The 25,633-nt window shown below is 37.0% G+C and overlaps 1 protein-coding gene across 6 annotated transcripts in view; it reads right to left on the bottom strand.

The window, feature by feature from the left end:
• Positions 1 to 250: 250 nt before the first annotated feature.
• LOC131435995 (serine/threonine-protein kinase NLK) overlaps positions 251 to 25,633 on the bottom strand; it is a 281,004-nt gene continuing 255,621 nt past the window's right edge. For 5 of the 6 annotated variants that reach the window (XR_009230565.1, XR_009230570.1, XR_009230569.1 and 2 more), the window contains one exon: positions 251 to 20,529. Coding sequence is in view for 1 of the 6 variants with exons in the window: in XM_058604349.1 (XP_058460332.1) it covers positions 20,475 to 20,529 (55 nt within the window). In the remaining 5 variants the exon portion in view is untranslated. The remainder of the gene's footprint in view (positions 20,530 to 25,633) is intronic. The other variant, XR_009230567.1, reaches the window with a different exon arrangement.

Raw genomic sequence — 25,633 nt, 5'->3', positions numbered from 1 at the left:
TTAGAATTCTCGAAGCGAAGAAGGAAAAAGTGTACAATTTCAATAATCAATCAACGGATGAGAACGATTATTGACATTCGAAAATTTGAAAGAGCGAGGCAGTTTTATACACATTCACGTTATGTCTCTGATATTACCCAACCGCTTTTTTTCTGCTTATTTCGCTTTGATTCGTAATTAGATCCTAATGGGATGTATCAGACATAACTTAGTAAGGGGGTTTCTCGGTCATGAGCTACACAATCAAGCATTCTACAATTTATACAATGACTCTTTATTTATGCTGTCATTTGTTTCCACAATCACTACAATGTACATTTATTTACAAGTGATTTGACTGTTATAATTTTATATATCATCTCTTCTCATCATCACACAAAGTCATTACAATAGTTCCTGAAATTGTGTTGTAGAACCAGGATTAATTTACTTCCCAGCTAAAACAGCAAATGTCTGTTTGTTTTCTTTTTCAGCGACTTTTGTTGGCAAGTTTCAAATTACTTAATTTTTCCTCTACCAATCATTACTTTTACAGATTTTACGTGCTATACATGGTTTTTGTTTTGGTTTACCATACTTTTTCTCAATTGTCGAAACAGTTGAGTACTAAATTTTAGGCTGCAAACACGTGCGTTTTGTTCAAATTCCAAATGTTTCGTCGGTTACATGTTTTTATGTTTTCTTTCCCAATGTTTAATAAATTGCTCTGTTGCTACTGATTTTTAACTAACATTCTTCAAACATACTTTTGTCAAAGGCTTATCTTGGTGCTGTTATATACATATTTTACTTAGTTTTTGTTGTTGTAGTTGGTTTGTGTTATTTAAGTTTTTTGCTAACAGATCCTCCAACTGTATCGGGATTACTTCGTTCGGTGTGGAACTGAACTTTGAAAAGTGTGTAACTATAACTTGTATATAAAACCGGATTTATGGCTCAATTATTTTCATTATGTCGGTATGTGGTGTCTGTGTATTTTGTATGTATTGATGAACGAATGGTGTGAAATAACGTTTCGTTTCCACTGTTTCTTCTCATGATTTGGCTGATTGTTTTGAAACCGTGCGTTCAGAGGATACCGCTTCATCGCTATAGTAACTGTAGTAACGATATTTGACTGTTTGGAAAAATGTGGTCTCGTTGCTTTTGTCAAAGATGTCAGAGCTAAATACAGACTTTTTTTTATTTTGGTATTTTCAGTCTGTTGAGTTATGAGGATAACAGAGTATTAGTTAGTTGTTAGTGTGAACAGTTATACTACGGAGATTTGGTGCCAGTACAGTCGGATACTATTTATCGTACTTAGACAGAACACTATTTGCAACCATGGTTACAGTTATCTATTTACTTTACCTTTTGCTTAGGTTATCACATTCAAAAGCTGTATTATTTCTACTATGACTTTTATATGTGTTTCGCGTTTTTCGGGTTATCTTTGCATTCTTTCAATTAACGCATTAATCAGATCCAGTTCGATTTGTGATTAATTAGTTGAATCGTTTGAGGATTGATATAGATTTTTAAACAAATGGTAAGATACCGGTTATATAGATAGTTTTGCATCCATTCGATTTACATAAACAACACTTTAAATTTGATGCGATAGAAAAAATATTCAATTTCAATCTGTTCAGGATATCAGTCGACAAGCGTCGCTACTTAAAAATAATTATCGTTTAATCTTACACATAATTATTGTTTGATGGTTGCAACATTATCTTTGCATTTTTTTATCACTAACTCTAAATGCATGTTTCTGGTTTTTTGCTGTGGAAAATGAATTGATTTTTTCATTTCATATTTACAAATCGTATTGTTTATTTCTACAATGGAACAACAATGCGGACACTGTTAGCTGGGTGTATATTGCTGTATTGCGATAGTCTCCATGCTGTCTAATGTTGGACATCGCTGTTCAAAAATAATCAGTCATTGTTTGCTATAAACAGGCGCATTTACCCTTTTCAGAAACCTATAATGTGCTGTATACTGTAGATTTGGCGTCCACTACTGTGCAATTCTTCCAATATTAGGATACTTTTGACTGAACATTAACATTAGTTGCATTGTTATTGGTTCCGATTGTACCGTTCTAGAAATGGCCAGCATTATCCGGAATCGATACTGTTACTTCAGTGGCTGTGATCAGTAAACTGTTAAATGTGGCTTACATACACTAGGTAGAGTTTATTTGTGCTCCTGTCATAATTTAAGTTATTGTTCTACTTTGGTTCTTAGTTTAAGCATTTTATTTTGATACCCAACATGTTGCGTGCTCGATCTATTCATCTGGCTTAGTGTATCGTGATAGAATGGAAGAAAATTGTAATCCTTTCAAAAATTTCAGCAGTAACTTATTATTATAGAAAAAATAAACTCATATGCAAAAAAAAAACAAGTTGCAGGTTATATACAAAAAAAACACGTGTGCATAAATAAATTACCTTAACAGAAATGTACGGTACTGAAGTCGTATAATTTTACGTAAATTTAGGTAACATTTAAATGCATACGTAGTAACAATCATTGATGAGATACAAATCTCCCTGGCTACTAGTTTTATGGACTGCTTCTAACAATCGCTTTCATCGTTCTGTCATTCTGTTCAGTCAAAATTACCATTTGTGTAACCTCATAACATTTATTATGCGTACCCCACGAAATACAAGTTCGGATTAAAAGAACTGATTTGGTTTAAGCAGCTTAGAACCAATTCAGCAACTAGAAGTTCTATATGGAAGATCTATAATAGAGCAGAAACTAGAACAAACGTATCCCCAGCAAGCTGTTCCAGTTTTATTTATTCGACCAGTTCTTTTGTCAAATTTAAAATTGGTCTACGATTCCGTTCTATTTTTTGTATATTTGAAACACGAGTAAAACACTGCTGGGGCTGTCAGTCTTTCTTGTTATAAAATCCAGATTTTAATTTTGTAACTGACATAAATTATGCATTTAGAACTAGAACACTACTGAATATGCCCTTACGAAGTCATGAATAGAAATCTAAGCAGCCCGTTTTGAAGTAATTATTCACACTTTCCAAAATTCGCGCGATGCAACCTGAGATCAAATCCGTAGATTTGGCTCCATTGAGACGAACTTTTCTAGCGAAACTCTTTCGCCTGACAAATCATCCTTCCCAATAAAGACAAAACAATTTACTAAATGCGTCTAAATGCTTAGAATGAAAATTAGTAATTTCCAAATACGAGAAAAATAAATCAAAAGGTACGACAAATTAACAGTTTGAAATTCTAAGCGATAAAGACAAACGTCTAAAAATGAGTAATCGGTGATGATAGATGTTTGATAAATAGACACGAGGAAAAAAAATATATCTCTAACAACGATGTGACAATATTCAATTATTTTTCTTAGATATCTAGAGAAATAATAAAAAATGAAAAGTCAATAATTTTTTGAAGAAATTATGTTAAATCCGTAGACTTTGAGTGGTCTATCCGTAGATTCGTAGAAAGGACAGAAATCCGTAGATCTACGGATAAATCCGTAGGGTTGGCATCGCTGGCTGTGAACCATTTTGTTATTAATTTTAATTTATGGTTGAAATGTGACACTCTAGTGGTTATTTTGATGTTGTCAAAAATAACCCTGCTCGAAAGCATGGTTTATTTTTGACAGATCGATGGCTATTTTCCGACACTGAAAAAAATTTTGCAAAGAAAATTCTAATATTAATTCTTTAGTCAAAATTATTTCCAGTGCAAAATAAACCCAAATAACTTTCCACCCGTAAAACTTTGAAATGGGCCGCAGTTGTAGTTAAATTTAACTACCCGATACAAAATAACCACATAAGTGTCAGATTTTAACCAAAAGTGAAAATTAACCGCGAAATGGTTCACAGCCTAAGTTGCTTCTATGGATTACACTGAAAAAAATTTGCACGATCGATTCATATGTAAATAGCACTTCAATTTAATATGCTTTTCCATTTCAATACATAATCAAAACGAATAGTTTTAAGATTTCATGTGCAAATTCAATAAGATGCAAGATTATATTGTTTTTCACTTTGCTTTGATGTGTTTTTCCTTTAGATGTGATGTATTTTGCTATTGAATTGAACGAAATGTGTTAAACACTTCATTTTCTAGTGGATATTAGTACAGCACAAATGTATGTGCAAAACACTTGATTCGGTCAATCGTGTTTCAATTGAAATCTATATGGAAAACAACGTGACATTCATATAGAATTGAGAGGTATCGTTATCCTTTGTGATGTGCATTTCAGATAAATGTTGCATGATTCCCACTAAATATTAACAGTTTTCACACATGTTTTATGAGTTTAGTTTAAATTTTCATAAATTTCATGTGTTCTACATGTAGTGATAGTTCAAATGCTTTGAACATGATGATAGCGTTCAAATTATTTCCAGTGGACATTGTTCAGCTTCTATGCAGCGAGAAAGTCCACAAGGAAGTTGTTCTGTACTTTCAAGTTGCCAAAAGTACCACACGTTCCCTTAGGCAGCGAGAAACTTCACGCGGAACGTGTTTTGCTCTTCGAACTGTCAAAAATTACCATGTGTTTTCTTAAGCAACGAGAAAGTTTACGCGGAACTTTTTCTGTACCTTCAAAGTTTCAAAAGTTCCGCGAGTACTTTTAAGTAATAAGAAAGTGGATGTTCTGGTTCAAAATCTGCGATCCTCAAATCCGATATGTGACTGAAAATGACAAATGGATGTTGAAACAAATGTGAAAGCAGATTTTAACCCCTCTGAAAGTTTACATAAAAGGGAATAATTTGACTTAATCAGCTTACGGAGTACATCCACAGGATTAGTTTTTGCACGATGGCCACTCGAATGAACTACCGATGAATCAAGTTTTTCTTTCGACAGCTATCATTGGTTGTTTATATATATTACAACCGGATCAAAATCGGAACTTCAAAATCAGCTGATTGCAACGTAAACAAACAAACAGTAATGCATTTGTTTTACGCGTTTACCTTGTTTAGTGCACGAAAATTAGTGAATTTTGTATCGACTCTCTCACAATAACTTAACAGTTGACCTAAAATACAGCAAACAGTGTTTTGGGACATCAAGTGATGATAATTTTCACAATTTGAGAATCGCGATGAGTATCAAAACATCGCATTGTTTTGGGGCTCAACGTAATCGGTATACTTTCAAATGGCTGGTGCTCACATACCGGTGTCAAATGGCTGATTACAACGTATTCAAATTAGAATGAACGCAATGAACACATAAACAAGCCACTGATAGCTGTCAAAATTGATTCATTTTGTTCATTTTTGTAAGGTTAGGACATGATCAGGAATGTTCTAGTTCTAGATGCATAATTTATGTCAGTTACAAAATTTAAATCTCAATCAGAAACAAACAAATAAAATAAATGATTTCGAAAACGATATAAAGTTTTGTCGCGAACTTCTAGAGAAAATTTCTGGATGATAGTGAGCTACAGTGCTTCTAAATTATACTGTATTATTCAGTGCAGAATATTTCCTGCTTATATTGACAATTTCTGATATGTCATTCGACTCTTTGACATTTCGTCTGTCGAATCTCGCGACCCACACTCACGTAAGAAATTTAAAACAGTGTTCTATTTGTGTTTCAAATTGTAATTAATTTGAAACAAATTCGTCGAGCAGTTTGAAATCTGTTTCAAATTTGTGCTCGAAAAATAGAACTAGATCTCAGCGTTGCGATTGACATGGTTTAGTCGCAGATCTAAAATAGATCAACCCGTGCACGGATACTGATATTATTTCATTCGTTTTCTATGTGCGCATTCATACCTATCCGGCACCGTGTCGTTTCAATGCAGCTCGCCATCAGTGTAGCGTCCGTCCGGCAAACTCAAATTCGTCCTCACCGATATATTTTTATGTTCACTGAAGTCGGTATGTCACTGCATTTGCTGTGCCGGAACAGAAGCGGCACGGAAACGGAACGGAAGGGTTCCGGCAAAAAAAGAACACTGACGGCGCACTGAAAGCACTTTCACTGAACCGTAACGGAACTGAACTGTGTGAATAGTCCTTTAATGATTCAATTCACTGGAACAGCTCAGGAGCGAACTCCCCATCTCTAGTTTGTTTGAACCCCGATCTGGAAAGTTTTTTAATGTCAATTGGATCGGCTGCGAAGTCTGTGAAAACAGAATGGTCAAATTCCACAAAAGGAATGTTATGCCAAGACATTGCTTTGCTTGAGAGTCCACGCGTCACAACCGAACGAACTTCTAAGGCTGTGGGCCATAACCTGTAGTTGAAATTTGTCAGTCTTCAAAACTACAGGTACATTTAACCAAAAATTTTACGTCAACAATTGTCTTCAAAAATGGTTACGATCATTCATTCAAATGCATACGAGTTCTGTGTTGTTTTGTTCTGACCATGTGCAGCGTTCAAACGCCATCAATAGGAGGAACCTCGTAACCACGGGTCATCCGCTGGACTATCCGGGCCAACACCTCATCAAAACTAAGGACCGAAAACACCGGCTGATTTACCTGCGAGGACGCTTTTCGCGGCCCATACAGTATCTTTTTTCCTCGAACTCACTATTCAAATTTGAACTAAAATGAAAAAAAAGTTTTGAAAATCAAATTTTATTACAATTTTTGTTCCCAGTGAACGACCAAAAGGTTAAAACCGGGGTAAAATAAATGATATTAATAATAATAATAATATTTTCTCTGATTTGGTGCCCTGTCATTATGGCGAAGTGGCTCAGAAGTGTTATTTATTCAAAAAACAACACCAATAGTATACCAAAGCACTGCATTCCTTCAACCACCCCACAACTTTTTCCAATAGAAAAATGTTGTATCATTGTGAATCGAAACTTATGGGAACCGAAACCACAGGTAAATTATGCGAAGGCCTGAGATAAATACATCGAAAAAACCCAAGCAACCAAAAGTTCCACATCTGTGCAGAATTGATTGCGTTGAATCAAACGTGAAATTATAGCACATGGATATAACAAGTCCGAATAATAATATGTTAGTGTAAATGAGTTAACAGTTAATCCTTCGATTTTTTTCGGATTCGGTGATGAATAGACGGAATGTCCTTAGGCAGACATTTTTTCTTAAAGTTCCCCGAAAAAACTTGGTTTGGCAGGCAATTTAAACATGTAGATTAAAAGCGAAGTTTTTTTGACAACAGGCACTGATTTTTTTTGCGAAAGAATGTTTGCTGAAATGCCTCTAGCAAGTTTGGAAGAAACACACTTGTTCCGGGTTTTTCTCCCGGCCTTACTTCTTGTCATTACGGCACAACTGAACTATTCAAAACACAAAACCTGTTTTAATCCACCTAGTGGTGTAATGATGCCTTTCTCGTATCAATCATACTATCATATATAAAACTGTGGCATTTTTCAAATTAATTATTATTAATTAATTCTTAAAAGAATAACCGAAATCAGTTTGTTTGACCGTCTACTGATAAAAGCTATCAATTGGAGAAGTTTTGAGGTCGATTTAGAAAACGGTTTACGGTTTTTCGCCCTTTTTCAGTGATGGTATAAAAGTTATAACACACTTTACCCTATATTTCCGGATCCGGAAGTTGGATCCGGATGAAATTCAGGAATTACGACCATAGGACCTTTCATTTGAACCTTAGTTTGTGAAAATCGGTGGCGCCATCTATGAGAAAAGTTAGACCAAATATTTTCATTTTGTTGCATATTTTACTCCATAACTTCGGAACCGGAAATCGGATCCAAATAATATTCAGGAATTTTGTATGGGACCACAAGACCTTTCATTTGAATCTAAGTGAAAATCGGTTCAGCCATCTCCGAGAAAAGTTAGCGCAAAAAACGTCACACACACACACACACATACAGGCATTTTGCGTACTCGACGAACTGAGTCGAATGGTATATGACACTCGGCCTCGGTTTAAAAGTCGGTTTTGCATAACCTTTCTATATGAGAAAGGCAAAAAGTTATTTTTGAACTAAAATTGCCTTTACTGTGTTTGCTTGTTTCTAACTTCTCGGTTAATTTTTCAAAAGGGCGTATAAGCAAGTGACAGTTTCTCTTTAATCACTCTCTCTTTCGATTATTGTGATGTGATTAAAAAGATTTTCTTTGATATCACTATTCTGTTTTAAAGTCGAATTTTTCGGGTATCATTTCATGCAACGAGTTGAGTGATAAACGTGGAAACCGCTTGGTAATTAATAGAAGAGAAAGTAAACAAAGATAAACTGCCACTTGCTTATACGCCCTTTTGAAAAATTACCCGAGACTTGAAATCAGATTCTTTTATTTGTCATTGACTATTCTCTGGTTATTTTCCCGACAGGTGCTGTATTTTCACTAGTTGGCTTTTGTCCGTAGATGAACGAACTTTTATGTTTCGGTTGTTATACACCCCTATTCTGTACGTCGATCGATTCGAAATATTGTGCAATTTCCATTCTGCATTCCGTTCGAGTTGTTCAATTTTCGAACATTACTTGATTGACTTGCGTACGAATTACTTCTGTTCGGTTTAGAATCGTTCTAATTTGTTTATACAAGTGTGACGGTTTCGTTTATTAAGAAATGAATAATATAAAAAGAAGTAGTGTAAGTAGTGTTGACAGCTTTGATAGTTAGTGTTCGAAATTTCAAGTGTTCCCGAACGAGAGTCGATCGAATCATACAAGTCAAACGAAATAAAGAATGCAAAATTCGAACTCGAAGGAGAGTGTAGACTCGTTCGTATCGGGGTGATAATGTAGTTTATAAAAATGGACGAAGATTGCCAATGTTTCATGGGTTTACCTTCATCCGCACTGAGGAAATTACCCATGCAGCATCAATCATGGTTACCCGAGTCAGCAGACAAAAACTGACAACTCTATCAGTCGAACTCGTGATGGCAAAAACAGTGAAGCAACTCCGTTCAGAAGTGTGCGTGTTCAAAGAACGGCACCCCGTCGCTTCGAGAATAGAAATCGGCACAGCGGCACTTTGTGAACACCCGATACGCCCGTTCCGGTATCTATAACATCTTGGTACTATTAGACAACAATCAGAGCATCGAAAGAAAGCCGCAGCGAATAAGGTGATCAATTCAATTTTCCCGGCGAATCGCAACGTGATGGACGACGAGATCTATCTTGCCACGAACGACTGGCAAGGCACTCCGTATTTTTCATACCCCACGAAAGAAGTGAGTTCCTAGGTGAAGCTTATTGCACACACCAAGTTCCCAAAGGTGTTGCTGTGGCTACCAGTCAGCGAGAATGGGATGTCAAAGCTGCTTTTCTTTAGCACCGCAGGAAATTTATAGTAGGAACGTCGGTCATCAAGAAATACCATAGGGTCAAAGATGCGGTGTTCTGGCCGGATCTGGCGTCGGCCCACTACACTGCTAAAATTCGACATTGTTTCAAAATGTGTTTCAATAATGCAAATAATTGAACAAGAATACAAATCATAGGAATTATAACAGTTGAAATCATCTTTAAACATACAACGAACAGATAATAACCCAGAAGAAAAAAAAAACGAAAGGAGTCACAAATAAATAAAAAACCACAAGCGAAATAAGAAGCAAAAATAAAAAAAACGAGAATATTTTCTGTCTTGTTTAAGTGCGTTTTCATTTTCTATTTTTTTTACAAAAATTTTACATTTTCTTCTAATTACACAGATTTACCACTTACAACTAAAAAGTATCGTTCTGTCTTCAGTGTTATCGTTGGCATTTTGCTTGATCTTTCCTATTTTCAGTTTGGATACTATATGCTCTTGTATTGTTGATGGTTTCGAGCAATAGTACACTAAATGTAGTCACAATGATAAGTTTCAAGCGCTAGAATTTTTGTTTTTTTTTTGTAATCATAGCGAAAAAATCGCCAAATTATAGCTCCGCCTAATTGGCGGTCTCTTCGGTGTCTCATATCTCTCTTAAAATAGAACTCAAATTAAAAATGAGCTTTGGGTATCTTACATCGATACAAACTAAAGTTATAAAGTCTCGTTGGAAACCAACAAACTAGGCTACGTAAAATGAATCTAAATCAAGTCTTGTTTCATGTATTTTTTTTATTCGACGTTGAGAGACACGATTCTGTTTTGCTGGGCGATCGCAGCACCATCATCATGGCTTAACTTTTGCTATAAAATGCTTGTGTCTTGGCTACAAATATGTACGCAGACACTGTTTTCCTCGCTCCGTGTGCGATAAAGCTACTTACATCATTAGTTACTGTTTGTTTTTTTTTTTTTTCGTTTTGTCCCAACGTTCAAATACTACACTTGGCTCACAAATTAATCTAAAATGTTGCATTACACAATAGTTGCTTACGTCTGAATCACACCAGTTTAGTTTATTTTAATCATATCAAACTAACAGTTGGCTTGGGACTTTGCTTGCGGTCCAAAATGCTCAGGTTGAGCCGGACACTGAATCCTAGTTTCCTACCAATGATGCCCAAACTGCGCTCATTATCATATTTTTTCTTGCTGTGTCCTGCTGATAGTATATACAATCTGTCTGTCTAGTACACCAGGCGTGCGTCTCATTCTCGTACCACTCTAGGTTCGAACTTGTTGAACGTCTTTCCCTTAGCTGATCTCGCTTCTCGTTCAGTTCCGCGAGCGACAATCCTTTAGCAACGCAAGGCGCAAAGCTTACTAGTAAACGCGACGAATAGAACTTAACAGCTATAATTCATTTAGCATTCGTATGACCGCCAACCAGTTGATGTGGTGGATTTTTTTTGCATCATCGCCGTTACTCGGGCGGCCGAGACGAACAAAACTAACTCTACAATCCGACGAGAAATTAATGAGATCTCTGTGAAAGATTTTATTTATCATATCATTTTTTACTTCTTCTTTTGTTTGGCTGCATTTCTTCTGGTTGCTCCGCACGTCACTTTCTTACATTTTATTGAATTTATTTCAAGCTTTGTTGTCACACAGAAAATAAAAAGGTTCAGATGTCGTTTGGGACTGCATGTAGGAAATAAAGATTAGTAAAGTATGAGCTGCTGCAGCATAAACACAGTCCTCAAGTTGTTCGTTGATGTGTAGTCAGAATAACTAGAGAGTAGTACAAAGCACATGGAAATATAATTGCAATATTTTGTTTCGTAAATGAACTAAAATCAAAACCTAATCGGCATGAAATCAATATGCTAAATGAATTATTTACAAGTTTTGGGTTGTTGTGTAACCTAAAGTTGGGTTAGCTAATAGTAATTTAACCAGAACTCGAAAACATAATATACACAATTCTTTTTTCTCTAACATCCCTTTTGGGACGTAAATCAGTTCTTTATTGTAGTTTTTTCTGCTTTTTTTAATTACACATCTGGTTTGATCGCGTTTATCGGTTACCAGTGTCTCGATTGTGTTTTTTTTTTCTTCAAACTAATACCTGCTTTCATGATTGTATATTCGGCTTAGACGTTAACTAAGGTGTGAAATTTAATTATATGAATATTAACAAACAGTTGCCAAAGAAATCTGCTTCCATTTGCTAGATTTCGTTTAAAAATTGGATACCAAACTTCAGTATGGTGTGATTAAAAGATGTTAGGAAGATTACAAGCATTACAAAATATTCAAATCGTTGTCATTTCAAAGGAATCTGTGAATACGTTTTTTTTTTGATAACAGGAAAAGTTCTCATCGCTTTTCGCTGATTTTAGGAGAGTGGCGTATAGCTGAAAAGAGAGAGACAGCAAGCAATTGATTATTTGCCAAGGGGAGGACGCTTAGAACAATGTGCCAATCACACATTAACACAATGCGTTGGCGCATTTATCAATATTGGCACTTTCGTTTTCATACAGTTGCACAGTTGCGGCACACAAAGGGCTCAGTTTTGACAAGTAACTGTTTCATGGGGAACAGCGTGGCACACTTAGACTCACAGTATATCACGTGTTTTTTTAGAGGCACAATATAGTTCGTGTTCGTGTTCTCATGAGTAGAGCCGCCATGTTAAATTCCGATTACTCGACTTTCAATCAACGAGTTATCATGAGATCGGATACAATGGTCCTTATTACCGTTCTCACTTCCACTTCACTTGATTTTACCTATAACTAAGTATCGCGCACAATGTAGCGATCGTTGTAGTGAACAAAATCTGTTTTTTAACAAAATGTTGGTAAGCAACTTCCGTAATCTGAAGCGACTTCCATAATAAGGACGTACATTCACTTTACTTGATTTCCATCATGAAGTGATACCGGTAATAAGGCTTAATATCTTTGCTTCGGCACCAAGAAATACCGCATTAAAAATAGTGTAATACTGTTGTTATAGCAACGCGAAAACTCGAAGCGAATGCTCCTATTTTTATTTTATCCTTGAGAAAACTTGCTTTCGAACTAGTATGCTATGGTATTTATTGCGAGCAAAATCTTCCGCAAAGCCTTTTTTGAAATTGTTTGTTTTAGTTTGGATATCTACCCACTGGGACACCTTGACGTCAAGGTTTTGAAGTAACTATCAAAAAATATAATTATGGCTTTTAGTTCAGAAAGCTGCTCACTTGTACGGTTTGTAACGACCTTGTGCACTAATTTAAAATTCGATATTCTTCATCGAGACTTCGGTGATTCCAAATTGCGACAAACAAATACAACCGACCTCCACTCAACGTAAATAATCTTTCGGTGGCATCTACAGAATGTGGAATCGAAAAATGTCTCTATTGTTGTTTTCGCTTGATGCCAAACCTAACCCAGTTTCCACCCTAACTGCTATCAAACCGTCTATATTTATCAGCGTTTGTTTGAAGCTAGTTTTGGACCTAGTTCCAACGTTATTGAACAGAAATTCGAATCAGTTTCGAACCTGAGTCTTATATCGGGTTTGCTCACACTCCGGTTGCTAAGCGCGAACCCAGCACAGATTCGGAAGACTTATTGAACACGCTAGAGGACAGTTGGCTGAACCTGTAGTAGAAATAGTGAGAGAGAAGAAGATGCCCAACGTTGTACAACCTGAGATCGCCTTGGAACAACCTATAATTTTCACTATATACTACACTGTAGAACCTGCTATATAGTTTGGAAGCGATGTCCGATACCGCCGGACAAGGTCAGTGCGGATGCTTCCCTTTATTATTATCATTACTTAGCACTTGTAAACTGGTCAAGAGTAGTAGTTATTTTTGATGTTTCATATAAGGGATCCCAAACAAATGTTCATCGATTTCATATCAGCCTTTGCACGATTACAAATTTCCGGCCGAACTGATACGATGAACCGATGACCGAAGCATCGTGGTCGAGTATCAGGGATGCACTGGATGGTTACGGCATGGTGATGGCATTTGGTGTTAGCAAATCAACATTGCTTTGGAGGGTGATTATAGTATTATAGCACGTAACTTTGAGAAGATAGAGGAGACGTACATCGGACTTAAAACTGAAGCTAGGCGGATCGGATGTGGAATCAATGCGCCAAAGTACATGAAAGTAAGAGGCACAGAAGAAAATTTCAGCTACTCACTACGAGTTAAGATGGTGTTAGAATCGAAATGAATTAGATATCGACATAAAGGGCCGACATTCAAAAGGGCCTAAAGCAATTGACAGATTCTCTTTCGATTATAGCTACGTTTTTGTACAAATGTTCGTTACATATCTACTGCCCATAGTCGCATATCAGTCCCATATGGGCTCTGCCCACTTTTGAGTTAGCCCGACGGATAACGTCTACAGAGTCCGCCATTTAACATTTTTTTAACTAGCGGTTATTTCGACATTGGTAACCTTAATGTCTCTTCTGATTTGACAGAAACTTAGTTTTATCCTTCCGCTGAACGAAAATGGTTGTGTATACTCTTGAAGAACGCGTGAAAGTACTGCCAACTGGGCTTGCGATCAGCTTGAAGGAGACGCCGATTTTTGCCAACAAATCATCTTCTTGGATGAGGCACATTTTCATCTCGGCAAGTATGTTAATAAGCAAAATTGTCGCATCGGGGGGACGAAAAACCCGCACGTTATCATGGAGAAGCCGATGCATCCTCAGAGAGTGACGGTTTGGTACGGATTTTGGTCTCGCGGCATCATTGGGCCATTTTTCTTCGAAAATGAGGCACGAGCTGCCGCCACGGTCAATGGCGAGCGCTACCGCGCCATGATTAGCTATTGGTTCGTCCCGTTGCTTGAAGAGGAAGACTTGGACACCATTTGGTTCCAACAAGACAGCGCTCCGTGCCACACATCGATCTTCTGCGCACAGTCTTCGAAGATCGAATTATCAGTCGAAATTCGGATGTCGTTTGGCCACCTCGGAGCTGTGATTGACGCCATTAGACTATTATCTTTGGAGGGCTGTCAAAGATAAGTGTTATGTGGACAAGCTAGAGTCAATTCAAGCCTTGAAGGACAACATTCGTGCAGCCATAGCTGAAATAAAGCTGCTTACAATCGAAAATGTACTAAAAACTGGACCGACCGTATGGCGTACTGCAAGGTCAGCTGAGGCAGTCATTTGAATGAAATTATATTCCACAATTAACCGGAAGGATTGTACTTTAATATCAAAAAATAATTTTTGAAATCGGATGAACCGATTGTGTTTTATTGATAGAATCCCTAAATTCAATTATCTAGAAAGTAATGCTCGACAAAAAAATTAAAGTCTCATCTCAAAATAAAAATTTTACTAAGGAGTGCAGGGCATTCTATTTCGTTGTTCAATATGATGGCGAATCACGTCGAATCCCAAGAGTGTCGAGTCCAATCAATAATCCACGGCTTTCGTAGCAATGCAGCTCGTAAGGGTTATTCCAAGGTAGCTGTCGAACAGCAAATCGAACGAATCTTCGCTGTACTGATTCTAGTCGATGGGCACCGTTAAAATAATATGGGTTCCATATCGTAGAGCAGTACTGGAGCGTTGTACGAATGAATGAACCTTATAGAGACCAAGGCAGTAGCTGTATCTTATAGGAACTTTTCTTGCGTGAATGTGATCATTGAGCATTTGTCAACGTTCAAAGCCATTCGATTTACCTAACATCTCTTTGAAAAAATTTTTAGTTGGTGTAGAACAGAATTGACTGCCTCGTTGCTTCAGCGAAAAATAATCGTGGACAAAGATTCACATCGTTGGAATACAGGAGGAAAGATAAAGGTTCTAGACCTTGCCTTATGGAATCTCAGATGGATCCAACGCATGTTAGAACCAAAACCCAATCTATCCAAAGTGACTGTAATGACGTGGTTAATTTTGCCAAAAGCAGTGGAAAGGTCAGTGTAGTGAACGCTAGTTTGTAAACTGCAGGATATTGCATACGTCACAAGCGTCGTGAAATATAAGAGATTCGTAGTCGCTTGCGCGCGTTGGCGAGCAAATAAATCAAATGAAATTTCCAAAAACGCATAAGGCATCGATCTTTTTTTTCTGAATGCTTAGGATCTCCCGTGGGATAACCTGAAAATGACCAGCAAAAAACTGGTTCTTCATAATGAACTCTTTGCTGATTTTTAACCAATTTTAGTTCCAAATAGCCCCGACTAGTTTATCTTATAGGGGAAATGCTTTTACAATTGATTTGGATCTAGCAGATTAATGTAACATTTGTAGTGAATGGATTACTCAAATATACTTCGAATCAGATCATCTATTAACAATACTCAGGATTACAAATAAAGCAATGATTAATTCAATTAGTTCTGTATTCTACCACTTTAGAAGTAATCATCTAGTATACAGATCTTATACCGGAAGCAATGTGAACCCTGAAATTGTTTTGGGAAATTAAACATAGTTTTTTCAGCGCTCCCTGCCGACGGCTGATAATGTCAAAGTCGACAACTTTTTCAATTTTGTGGGTCCTGTTGAAATCAATATCTCACACGAATATGAGCAAATACAATGTGACATTACTGGGACAAATTATGATGCAACTAGGGCAATCATTAGTAAAGTTAAAGAAAAGTTCTGCTTCTTTCTGATTGATTCAAAACGGCTTTTAAACCCTTAAAAAAATCATTGGACGATACATGGGGTGTTGGACCAATTTCCAATGGATAGTTCAACATAGAACCTGTATTGGACAATTGCTGCTGAACTTCTCGCTCAAACGCAAAAGTGGGTGTTGCCTGCAACCTTTCATATTTGAGCTAGTTATATTTTTCTAGGTTTTACACTAAAATTCCCGGCTTTTTCCCTGTGAAACCAAATTCCACTTGTCACCCTGTGTGAGGGACATGGGTAAGCGTGAAGTTTGAATGTATGATAATTCCGAAAGACGGTCCGTGCTGGACAAAAATATACCGGTAAGTCGATTTTTACAGAAAAAATTATTAAAAAAAAGTCATGGTTTGGCAAGTAATTTGAACCCATTTATGGCAACGGATACGATGATATCGTATGTTCACGTTCGGGAATGCTTGCAGTGGCACCTGCTCCCTATGATCCGAAAACATCAGAATCCAGCACTATTTTTGTCGGAAATTATGCATCACTTCAATACGCGAAGGTCGCGGTAGTCTGATGCAAAGCCAACAGAGTCGAATTCATATCCAAGGAGATGAATTCCCCAAACTGTCCCCAGGCCAGACTAATTGAAAATTTCTGGGTCCTGACAAAGTCATATTTACGGAAACATTTTGATCCGTCGGATTCAATTACAACTTTTGAAAACGACTGTAAAAAAGTATCCAAAATCGGCGGCAAATAGCTAATATACAACGAAAGACACAAAATCCGCTTCTTGGTATACAATTGATTGGATCTCGGAAATGTGAAACTGCAGTAGAGCAATGGTTCCCAACCTTGTTATTTTGCGGACCCCTTAGTTCTCCGCGAACATCCACGTTTAAATTTTGAATTTTGTGCTAGAAATATATTGACTCTCTATTACATCTAGTATTGAATAGTATCAACGGAAAATGACACACAAGTTTGAGAAAACGACAACATGATCATTATATTGACTTAAAACACAACAACACATACGGCTAGAAACAATTGCTGGCAAAATTCCATGAAAATCTACTTCGCGCAACCCCAGGGTTCCGCGAACCACAGGTTGGGAAGAGCTGCAGTAGGTTAAAATAGAGACCGACCTTAGGATTTGATTACTGGGACACTCTAAAACATACAAACCAGTTGCCACATGTTCGAGTCCCTACCTGGAAGGGTGTTTAGTGGTAGTGGGATCGTAGCACTAGCCATGTATGCTAAGAAACGACTGCGAAGTCTGTTGAAACAGAAGGTTAATATATGTAATACCATGCCTTAGCTTTTCTATCAACACCGAAATGCGACCCAAAACATTAAAAGATGCGTCGCACAGCTCGAAAACGAAACGTCTCAAACCAGTAAAACATGCATTAATCCCATTTCGTTTGAGAAAACTGAAACTGATCCAGGGTAGTTCAATGAAACAAACACTTTTCACGATACTGAGTTGGGATCGCAATCAGGTTAGAAACTGTCTTAATTTTTAGTTCAATGACGTTGAAGTTAGGTTCGGAACTCGCTTAAAGGAAACGGTTTGACATACAGTTAGGGTGTTAACTGGATTAGGATTGGTACCAAGCGAAAACGACTTAGAAGAACTCGATTGGGGAATATCATCGCATCCGCCATACTCTCCAGACTTTATCACATCCGACTATCGCTTTTTTTCATTGATAAAACTCACTTACTCACTTTGCAGAGCAGTGTATCCACAATTTTGAAGAAGGCTTTAAAATGGTATCCATATCAATTTGGAATAAAAAAATGAAGAAACCAACAAATCTCTGCTAACATCTCTAACTATTGGCGTTTTCGTTTTTAACCCGCATACGCATGGCTGCCAGATGGCTGACTAAACGCTGCCAGCTGGAAAAATATAGCTGGCAGACATTCTGGTCACCGACTGCCTCACCGCTGCCAGATATACAACTCAAACGATACAACCGTATCCACCAGGATTTTTCCACATTGAAATCTTTGACATTTTCAGCGAGAAAATGAAAACGCTCGGCTAACTTAGGGCATATTCAGGAGTGTTCTAGTTCTAGATGCATAATTTATGTCAGTTTTAAAATTTAAATCTAGAAATTATAACAAAATAAACTGGCAGCCCCAGCTGCGTTTCATCTGTGTTTCAAATATAGAAAAAATAGAACGGCAATGTATACCAGTTTTAAATTTGACAGTAGAACTGGTCGAATAAATAAAACTAAAACGGATTGCTGGGGATACGTTTGTTTCAGTTTCATTTACATTATAGACCACCCATATGAATCTTGCAGTTGCTGAATTTGCTCTTAGATACAGGCGACTTTGTTTTGTCAAATTGGATTTGACAACCGTCACTGAATCAATTTTGGTAGCCGTCTGGTGGCCATGGCTGCCCAGGTAGCCAAAACGCTATGCGGGAATTTGCACTACACCGGTGCAGTGCTACACGGAGGCATGAATAAACGAACAAAAATGACGAAAACATAAACAGTAACCATTGACTACAATAAACGGTTCCATTTCACAGAGCTACACCAAACTTTTGATGAGTGCTACACCAGTGGTATCGGTGCAGAAAAAGTGTAGCACTGGTGTAGTGCAATTGGTAAAAACGAACGGTTTCAATGCAACCTTACCTACACCGGTGTAGTGCAATTTCAAAACGAAAACGACATATGTGTTTTGGTATTACGGAAAGAAAATATAGCTCATATGTCGATTAATGCACTAAAAGACTATTAAATTGGAATTTTTCTATATGCTCACCAATTAATCTAGGCAAACTTTCAAACCTCAAGATTAATTCACAACTGCACCGGAACTAAATCGGACCGGATAGGTTTGAATACACCATTAATGAAAAAAACATTGTATTATTGCCTGATGACTAATGATTGATGATTGCAAAGTAACGAAGCAGCTGCGTCGCGTAAGTGAAGTTCGCAATTTCTTGAATCGTTTTGGTTGGCGCCACACACTACAAGCTGATGTTTGTAGAGATGTCAGTAGAGATTTGGTGTTCGACTGTGGTAACATTCGAATGCAGATGGAACGGAACAACGGACAACGGAATATCAGGAACGCTTCCGTGTTTCTGCGACGAATCTTGTAAAGGTTTACATTACTGTAGAAAATGTAATTAGAATGGAAAGGGGAAAAATGTATGTGTAACTGAATAAAACGAGCCGAACTGAGAGTAGATGGTATCCTAAATGGTTATTTCCAACCGAACCTGTCTGTGGTTGATTAGAAATTTAGATGCTTTTTACAGGTGTACATGAAAGGTAGATAACCTTTAAATTAGGAACGAATGGTTTTGGTGGAAATCAAGAACATGATACAAGGTAGTATAGATTTTTAAAACTAAGCCTTTTACATAGTTTCATTTAAATCAAGCACAATTTTTGTGTAATTTTCGTATCAAGCGCCCTCACATCCTTTAAAGAAAACCCAATCGAGACAAACCGGGAAAACCGAAAAAATGCGATTTGAATATTTTATTTTTTTTTTGTTTTGTTTCATTATACACAAATCTTTCAAACGAACATGGTGTATAAAAACACATAAACACACACTCAACCACACACATTCTGTAGCAGTTTCACCATACAGACTCTCTAGTTATCGTTTCTTCGTCGCTAACATAGTCTGTGGATTACTTTGTAGAATACCGAGCTCATTATTTTCTTCCAGTCCGAGCAAAACTGATCTATCATAAACTGTATGTAGAATATTTTACTCCATATCTTGTTTTTTCTTCTTTTGATTTCTTCCACAATCACATTTCGCCATGTAACTAAAAAGTGAAATTGATGCAATAAGGAATATTCTCAAACATAGTTTCTCACCATCTATTGTGATAAGACTTTTAGCGTAACTTATTAGAGCTAACGATTTGTTATTTGCACGAGACAAACTTTCTACGTTTAACACTGCGCGGTTGCATCCACCATACGATGATGACCCCCAGCTATCGTAGCAGGAAATTTTACTATTCATTCTTACTCTCTCGTTTGCCATAATTAATAAACTGCGCCTCGTTCTCCACTGTCGGGGCCCGCTACCTACTGTAAAGGTAGCTTGGAAAGCGCAAACTATTTCAGCTTGCATTATGGATGCATTACAGCATGCATCGACTAGCATCTTACTCCGGATTTCTCCTTCGGTTGCGTTGCATGTACGCGCGCGGGTGCGCGTAAGTCTTCTCGATTAAAGTGTCGTTCTCCGGTTTGGTTAAGATTTGTCTATCATTCGTGTTTCCTCCTCCTGGTCTGCTGGCTAGTGTTCTTTCAAATAGGTTCGTAGTTATCCGCTCGTAGTGGGTGCTATAGCACTAGTAACTTTCATGCTATGAAATATGTTTTCTAATTTTTTTTTGTCTCCCAAATTATGATTTATTTTGTTTTTTGTTTTTGTTGTTGTTTCCAATTATGCTTTGTCCGAGTTGCGTCGAGTCATCGTTACTGCAAATTTATTGCAATAGTTTACAAATTTCAGGCTGCCATGGCTTCATTGTGTCATTCCCACTGATGTGGAGAGGGAGGAAGCTCCGATGGGTGAGCTACGGTAGAGCTGGAAGTATAGTGAATAAATAGTGTTAATTCGGTTAATGGCCAGAGTCAAGCTCCATCTATTGAGGCTAGTTCAAATGAGGAGTGATGAACACTATATGGTTAGATATGTTGTAATATAAAATATAGTAACAGTTCCAGTCATGCAATTATATTTAAAACAAATTGAGAAATTTGATCACTAGATTGCACAAGCAGAGAATGACGATTCCATTAGCTTACACTGATCGTTCGTCTGCTTCTGAAATCTAAGTTTTAGTTCTGTAGGCAAAAGCAACGGTTATGGGGTTGCTGTCAGTGTTTTGGATATCGAATGGGAAACTGTTAGATTGAAAGATGTAACAACGTATTAAACAGGGATCGTTTTCCGCAAAATGGATCGTGTCGGGTTCGGGATACACAAGTCGCAAAACTATTTAATTATTTTTAAACGAAAGAATGTTCCGTGGCTAATTTACAACAAATACAAGATACAATCGAAGGGTCTGCACCTAGGTGGTCCGATTTCGGTTTATCTTATATTACGTATACATAGCGACTTAATAAGCTATTGTTAAGTACTAGGAGTAACGTCTATATGATTAGCATTTATTCGTAAAAAGTGACACTTAACACAAGCATTGTATTCCTGGACGAATCACAACTAACACTCAACATTAGAAACGCGTGCAAGAGAAAAAAAATAGAAAAGAAAGATAGGAGAACAAAGGAGACAAAGATGATTTTATTTTATTTAATGTTTGTCATTATTCCGAAATATAACACTTAATAGTTTCTGTTGAGCAGGATTTAAATGATTAGCGAGTTTAATAACAGTTCAAGACTGTAAGGTTATTCAATGTAGTTTTTAAAGTTATTAGAAGATCAAGTTGTAGTAATGCTTGTATCACTAAAGACTAAAATATTAACGTTGTGCTTAAATAGAACCGAGCAAAACTCAAGTTTGTATTCTACTTTCGTAGGCATCACGAATTACTATTCCCTGATACAATTCGGTTACTCAACAAGACGAGGCGAATGAGCTTGTCATAAATAATATTTGATTACTTAAAAAAAATTTCATTTTTGCAACGACAATGTAAATTTTGGGTTCAAGGTTTTTTATCATTATCAGGTGTACAACTTTGTTTCCGCCGTTTTCCGATAGGTGGCTGTACCGCCTGAGGCTGGTTAAAATACATAGATGATAATGCCTTTAAAGTGAGTGTGTACAGTGCCTAACGAATTGTCATCGCCGTTTCAGTGACAGTTGTTCTTGTTTTCGTATTATTCACGCTCGAAAATGTCTGTTTATGTGCCCAATTCTCGCCATTTGCGGGAAGTTTTACTTTTCTGTTACAATTCGAAAAAAATGCAACTGAAGCGCATCGGATGCTTTCAGAAACTTACGGTGATGCTGCTCTGAGTAAAAGAACGTGTCGGGAGTGGTTTCAACGTTTTAAAAATGGTGATTTCGATGTCGAAGACAAACATGATGGTGGAAGAGAAAAAACCTTCAAAGATGAATAACAATTTACTACGAGCTCTTAAAACCGGGTGAAACCATTACAGGAGATCGCTACCGAACGCAACTGATGCGCCTTAGTCGCGCGCTAAAAGAAAAGCGGCCACAGTATCAAGAGCGACAGGGCAAAGTCATCCTTCAACACCACAATGCTCGGCCTCACGTCGCAAAAGTGGTCAAAAAGTACCTGGAAACGCTGAAATGGGAAGTCTTGCCAGACCCGCCGTATTCCCCAGATGTCGCCCCTTCTGACTTCCATATATTCCGTTCGATGGCACACGGCCTGGCAGATCAACACTTTCAATCCTTCGAAGAGTTGGAAAAATGCGTCAAAAAAGGACTCCTTTTTTCGAGCCGGGATCCGAAAATTTACGGAAAGATGGGAGAAAGTTGTCGCTAGCGACGGACAATACTTTGAATAATACATCTGTAAGCACTTTTTCGCAATAAAGCTTTAAATTTTGGAAAAAAAAAACGACGGAAGCAAAGTTGTACACCTAATATTATTAAATTGACAGAATGTAAACTATTCTCTTCGGTTTTTATTCTTTGTTCGCGTCATAATTTACGATATTACTTCTAGTAAAAATATGCATTTATGAGCGAATACCCCCTTATTCATTTTTTTCTTTACAAGGAACAATATTAGCTCTATTAATTGAAACAATAGTTGATAATAGCCAAATGTCAACCAATTTTCAAGTTCAATTTTTACTAGTGTAGACAAAAGGTAGTAAGACTTATTCGTCGAAATATTTTTTCCTCTGGGTTGGTATGACTGCCAGTGACATCTGTGCCAAGTGTCACGTCAAAATATTCATTAGTGTTTAGTATACGCGTGTCATTCTGAAGTATTAAAAGTGCAATCTGCGACTTTTACAATGAGTGAAATTATTCAACAAAGAAGTTCCATTAGATTTTGTGTGCGGAATCAAATTTCTGGTGCCGATAATTGTATGTAGCGAGCAAATGTTTTTGATTGGTACAAAAACGATAAGCGAAAACCGAAAAAAACACGTCAAAGTAAGTCAAAAATCAAGGTAATGTTGACAGTTTTCTTTGATTATCGAGGTGTGGTGCACTCTGAATTCTTTTCGACCGGCCAAACTGTCAACTAGGAATACTATTTGAGTGTTATGCGTCATTCGCACGTAGCTATTCGTGGAAAGAGGCCGGAATTATTGGCCGACAAAACTCTTGGTTTTTGCACCACGATAATGCACCGTCGCATACTGCATTGATTCTTCGTGATTTTTTTGCCAAAAAAATCAACCAATATCGTTCCGCAACCATCTTATTCGCCTGATTTAGCTCCGTGTGACTTCTGGTTATGCAGCAAACTCAAACGACCGCTTCGGGGAAACCGTTCTGAGTCAATTGAAGACATCACACGTGAATCACTACACGCATTGAAGGATATTCCGGAAATTGACTTTAACAACTAGTTCGAGGATTGGAGAAAACTTTGATATATTGGGGCAGAAATGACAATGAAACACCGTCAAAACATTCTGCTAGAAAGTGCAAAACCAGAGCAATCCACGCTACAAGTGTTTTTCAATGAAAAACGATATAAGATTCGACTTTTCGGCGATCGGAACTGAGAACGTCACGACAAAGTTATATTGCTTCATGGCAAATGCAGGAACCTATGTTTGCGGAAGTCATAAAACTAATTTGAATAGACTGAACTGGGATGTTCTGCCCACTCATTCTATTCGATGACCATTTGTTTCCGATCCATGGCGCAGCTTTGTCAGAGCAACACTTCGCTAACTACGAAATGGCCATCGAATCTAAAAAAAACTATTTCTTTCAACGCCGTACTCCGAGATACTCAATTTTTAGTGCACTAACATGAGACGACGAGCGCACTCAATTTGATTAAAACTAGGGTAACGGCTTCCTATTTCATCTGAGATCTTAGTTCCATCTCATCCCTTCATCTCATAACTTTGAACATGAACAATATCTTTCAATGTACCTGAACCAAAGTGTGAAATATTTTAACATGTTTATTTAAAATTTTGTTAAAAATGCGAAACAAAAAAAAATAATAAAATATGAGATAAAAGCTTGCACTCAATTCACTTGAATGTGCTATTTCTTCTCATTTCGTATCTCAAGGTTGCCAAGTTTTCTCATGATGCTATGAAAAAAATTCTTTTTTACTTTAGTTTGATTATGTTTTTGATATTTATTCTAAAAACTGAATTCAGAGATTAAATGCAGAAATTCCAAAGATACAAAATTCGAGTTCTGGGTTCAAATCTAAAATCTTGTTTCAAAATCCAGATCTAGCATTCATATCGTGAATTTTGTTCCAAGATTCTGAAGTTTGAATGCCTGAATCAGAACTCTTACTACGAATTCCGAATTTAAATTAAGGCACTCGTCTAGTTAAGCATCGACATTGATATGTGCCAGACTACCTTAAACCGTCGTCCGACTGCGAAAAAGATAGACAAACATGATGAATTTTCCGCATTGTTTATAAAAATTTGAGAAAACTAAATTTTTGTATTATTTATCTAGTTATCTAACAAAATTGTATCATAAATTGCTGAGTGTCAAAATGACATAAAATAGGGGTTGAAACCGTGGCAAAATAATCGACATTGAAAATAAAACATAAATTTGTACTGGATGACCGGAAAGATTGATTTTTGGATTGTTTCCAATTTTTAAGATAAATTTTCTATTTGAAACAGAGATATTCGTTACGCAATGAGCAATTTTTTATCGCTTTTATTCAAATCGCAAACTCGTAAAATTATCGCATAGTCACGAATCGTTGCAAAACACGTCAGAAAGCGACATCTGGCGCCAGAATTATATTTGCACATAGGCAAACTTGGCGTAAGGTGGCTGAATATCGAACAGCTCAATGCGATGAATTTAATTGCATACATTTGGGCTATAATTTATCCGATGCAAACCAACTGCAAATTTAATGTCGTTTTTCATTGAAAAGTGTTTTGCACCGCACGAAAAAAAATGCACTTTCGGGGCTATTCGCGGGCCATTATTTTGCACCCTATTCCTTATCCGAGCAGCAAGCATGCAAATCTTTTTCATTTATATAATTTCAGCGCAAAATACTGGCACCGAGCGAGTGGAATCAGTGAAAAACGACATAAGTGACATCATCGAGTATTTAAATGATAAATATCTAAAAGTTTTGTGTTGAGAATAATAATCGTTCGAAGACACTGTGTGATGAAATATTGTGCTTTTAAAGTGGCGCATTATTATGGAATTTTTACAACAAGAGATTGATACTATTACATATAGCTATTCGATCATAAACTATTTAAAAATTTGGATGCATAGTTCCACTTCATCAGTTCGAACAACCCAAAGTTACTGTTCCTTATAGGTTTTTTTTCATTTTACGATTCGTCTTCGACTCATCCACGCATTTTGCATAGTGCATAGCAGTTCGGAATAGAAGTGATTGCTCTTTGCGATTTGAACTGAATCAATGATCTAATGGTAGCTTTTCAAGCGATCCTAAGATTGTAGAAATCAACTTAGTCTGTTTTATTATGCTATTATTATGTTTAATTATTGTTCGTACCTTGCGTGGTTCTGCAAGCGA

Source organism: Malaya genurostris, chromosome 3 (genome assembly GCF_030247185.1).
Source record: "Malaya genurostris strain Urasoe2022 chromosome 3, Malgen_1.1, whole genome shotgun sequence".
NCBI lineage: Eukaryota > Metazoa > Arthropoda > Insecta > Diptera > Culicidae > Malaya > Malaya genurostris.
Note: the sequence above shows the minus strand (reverse complement) of the source record. Positions and strands in the feature narration are given on the sequence as shown.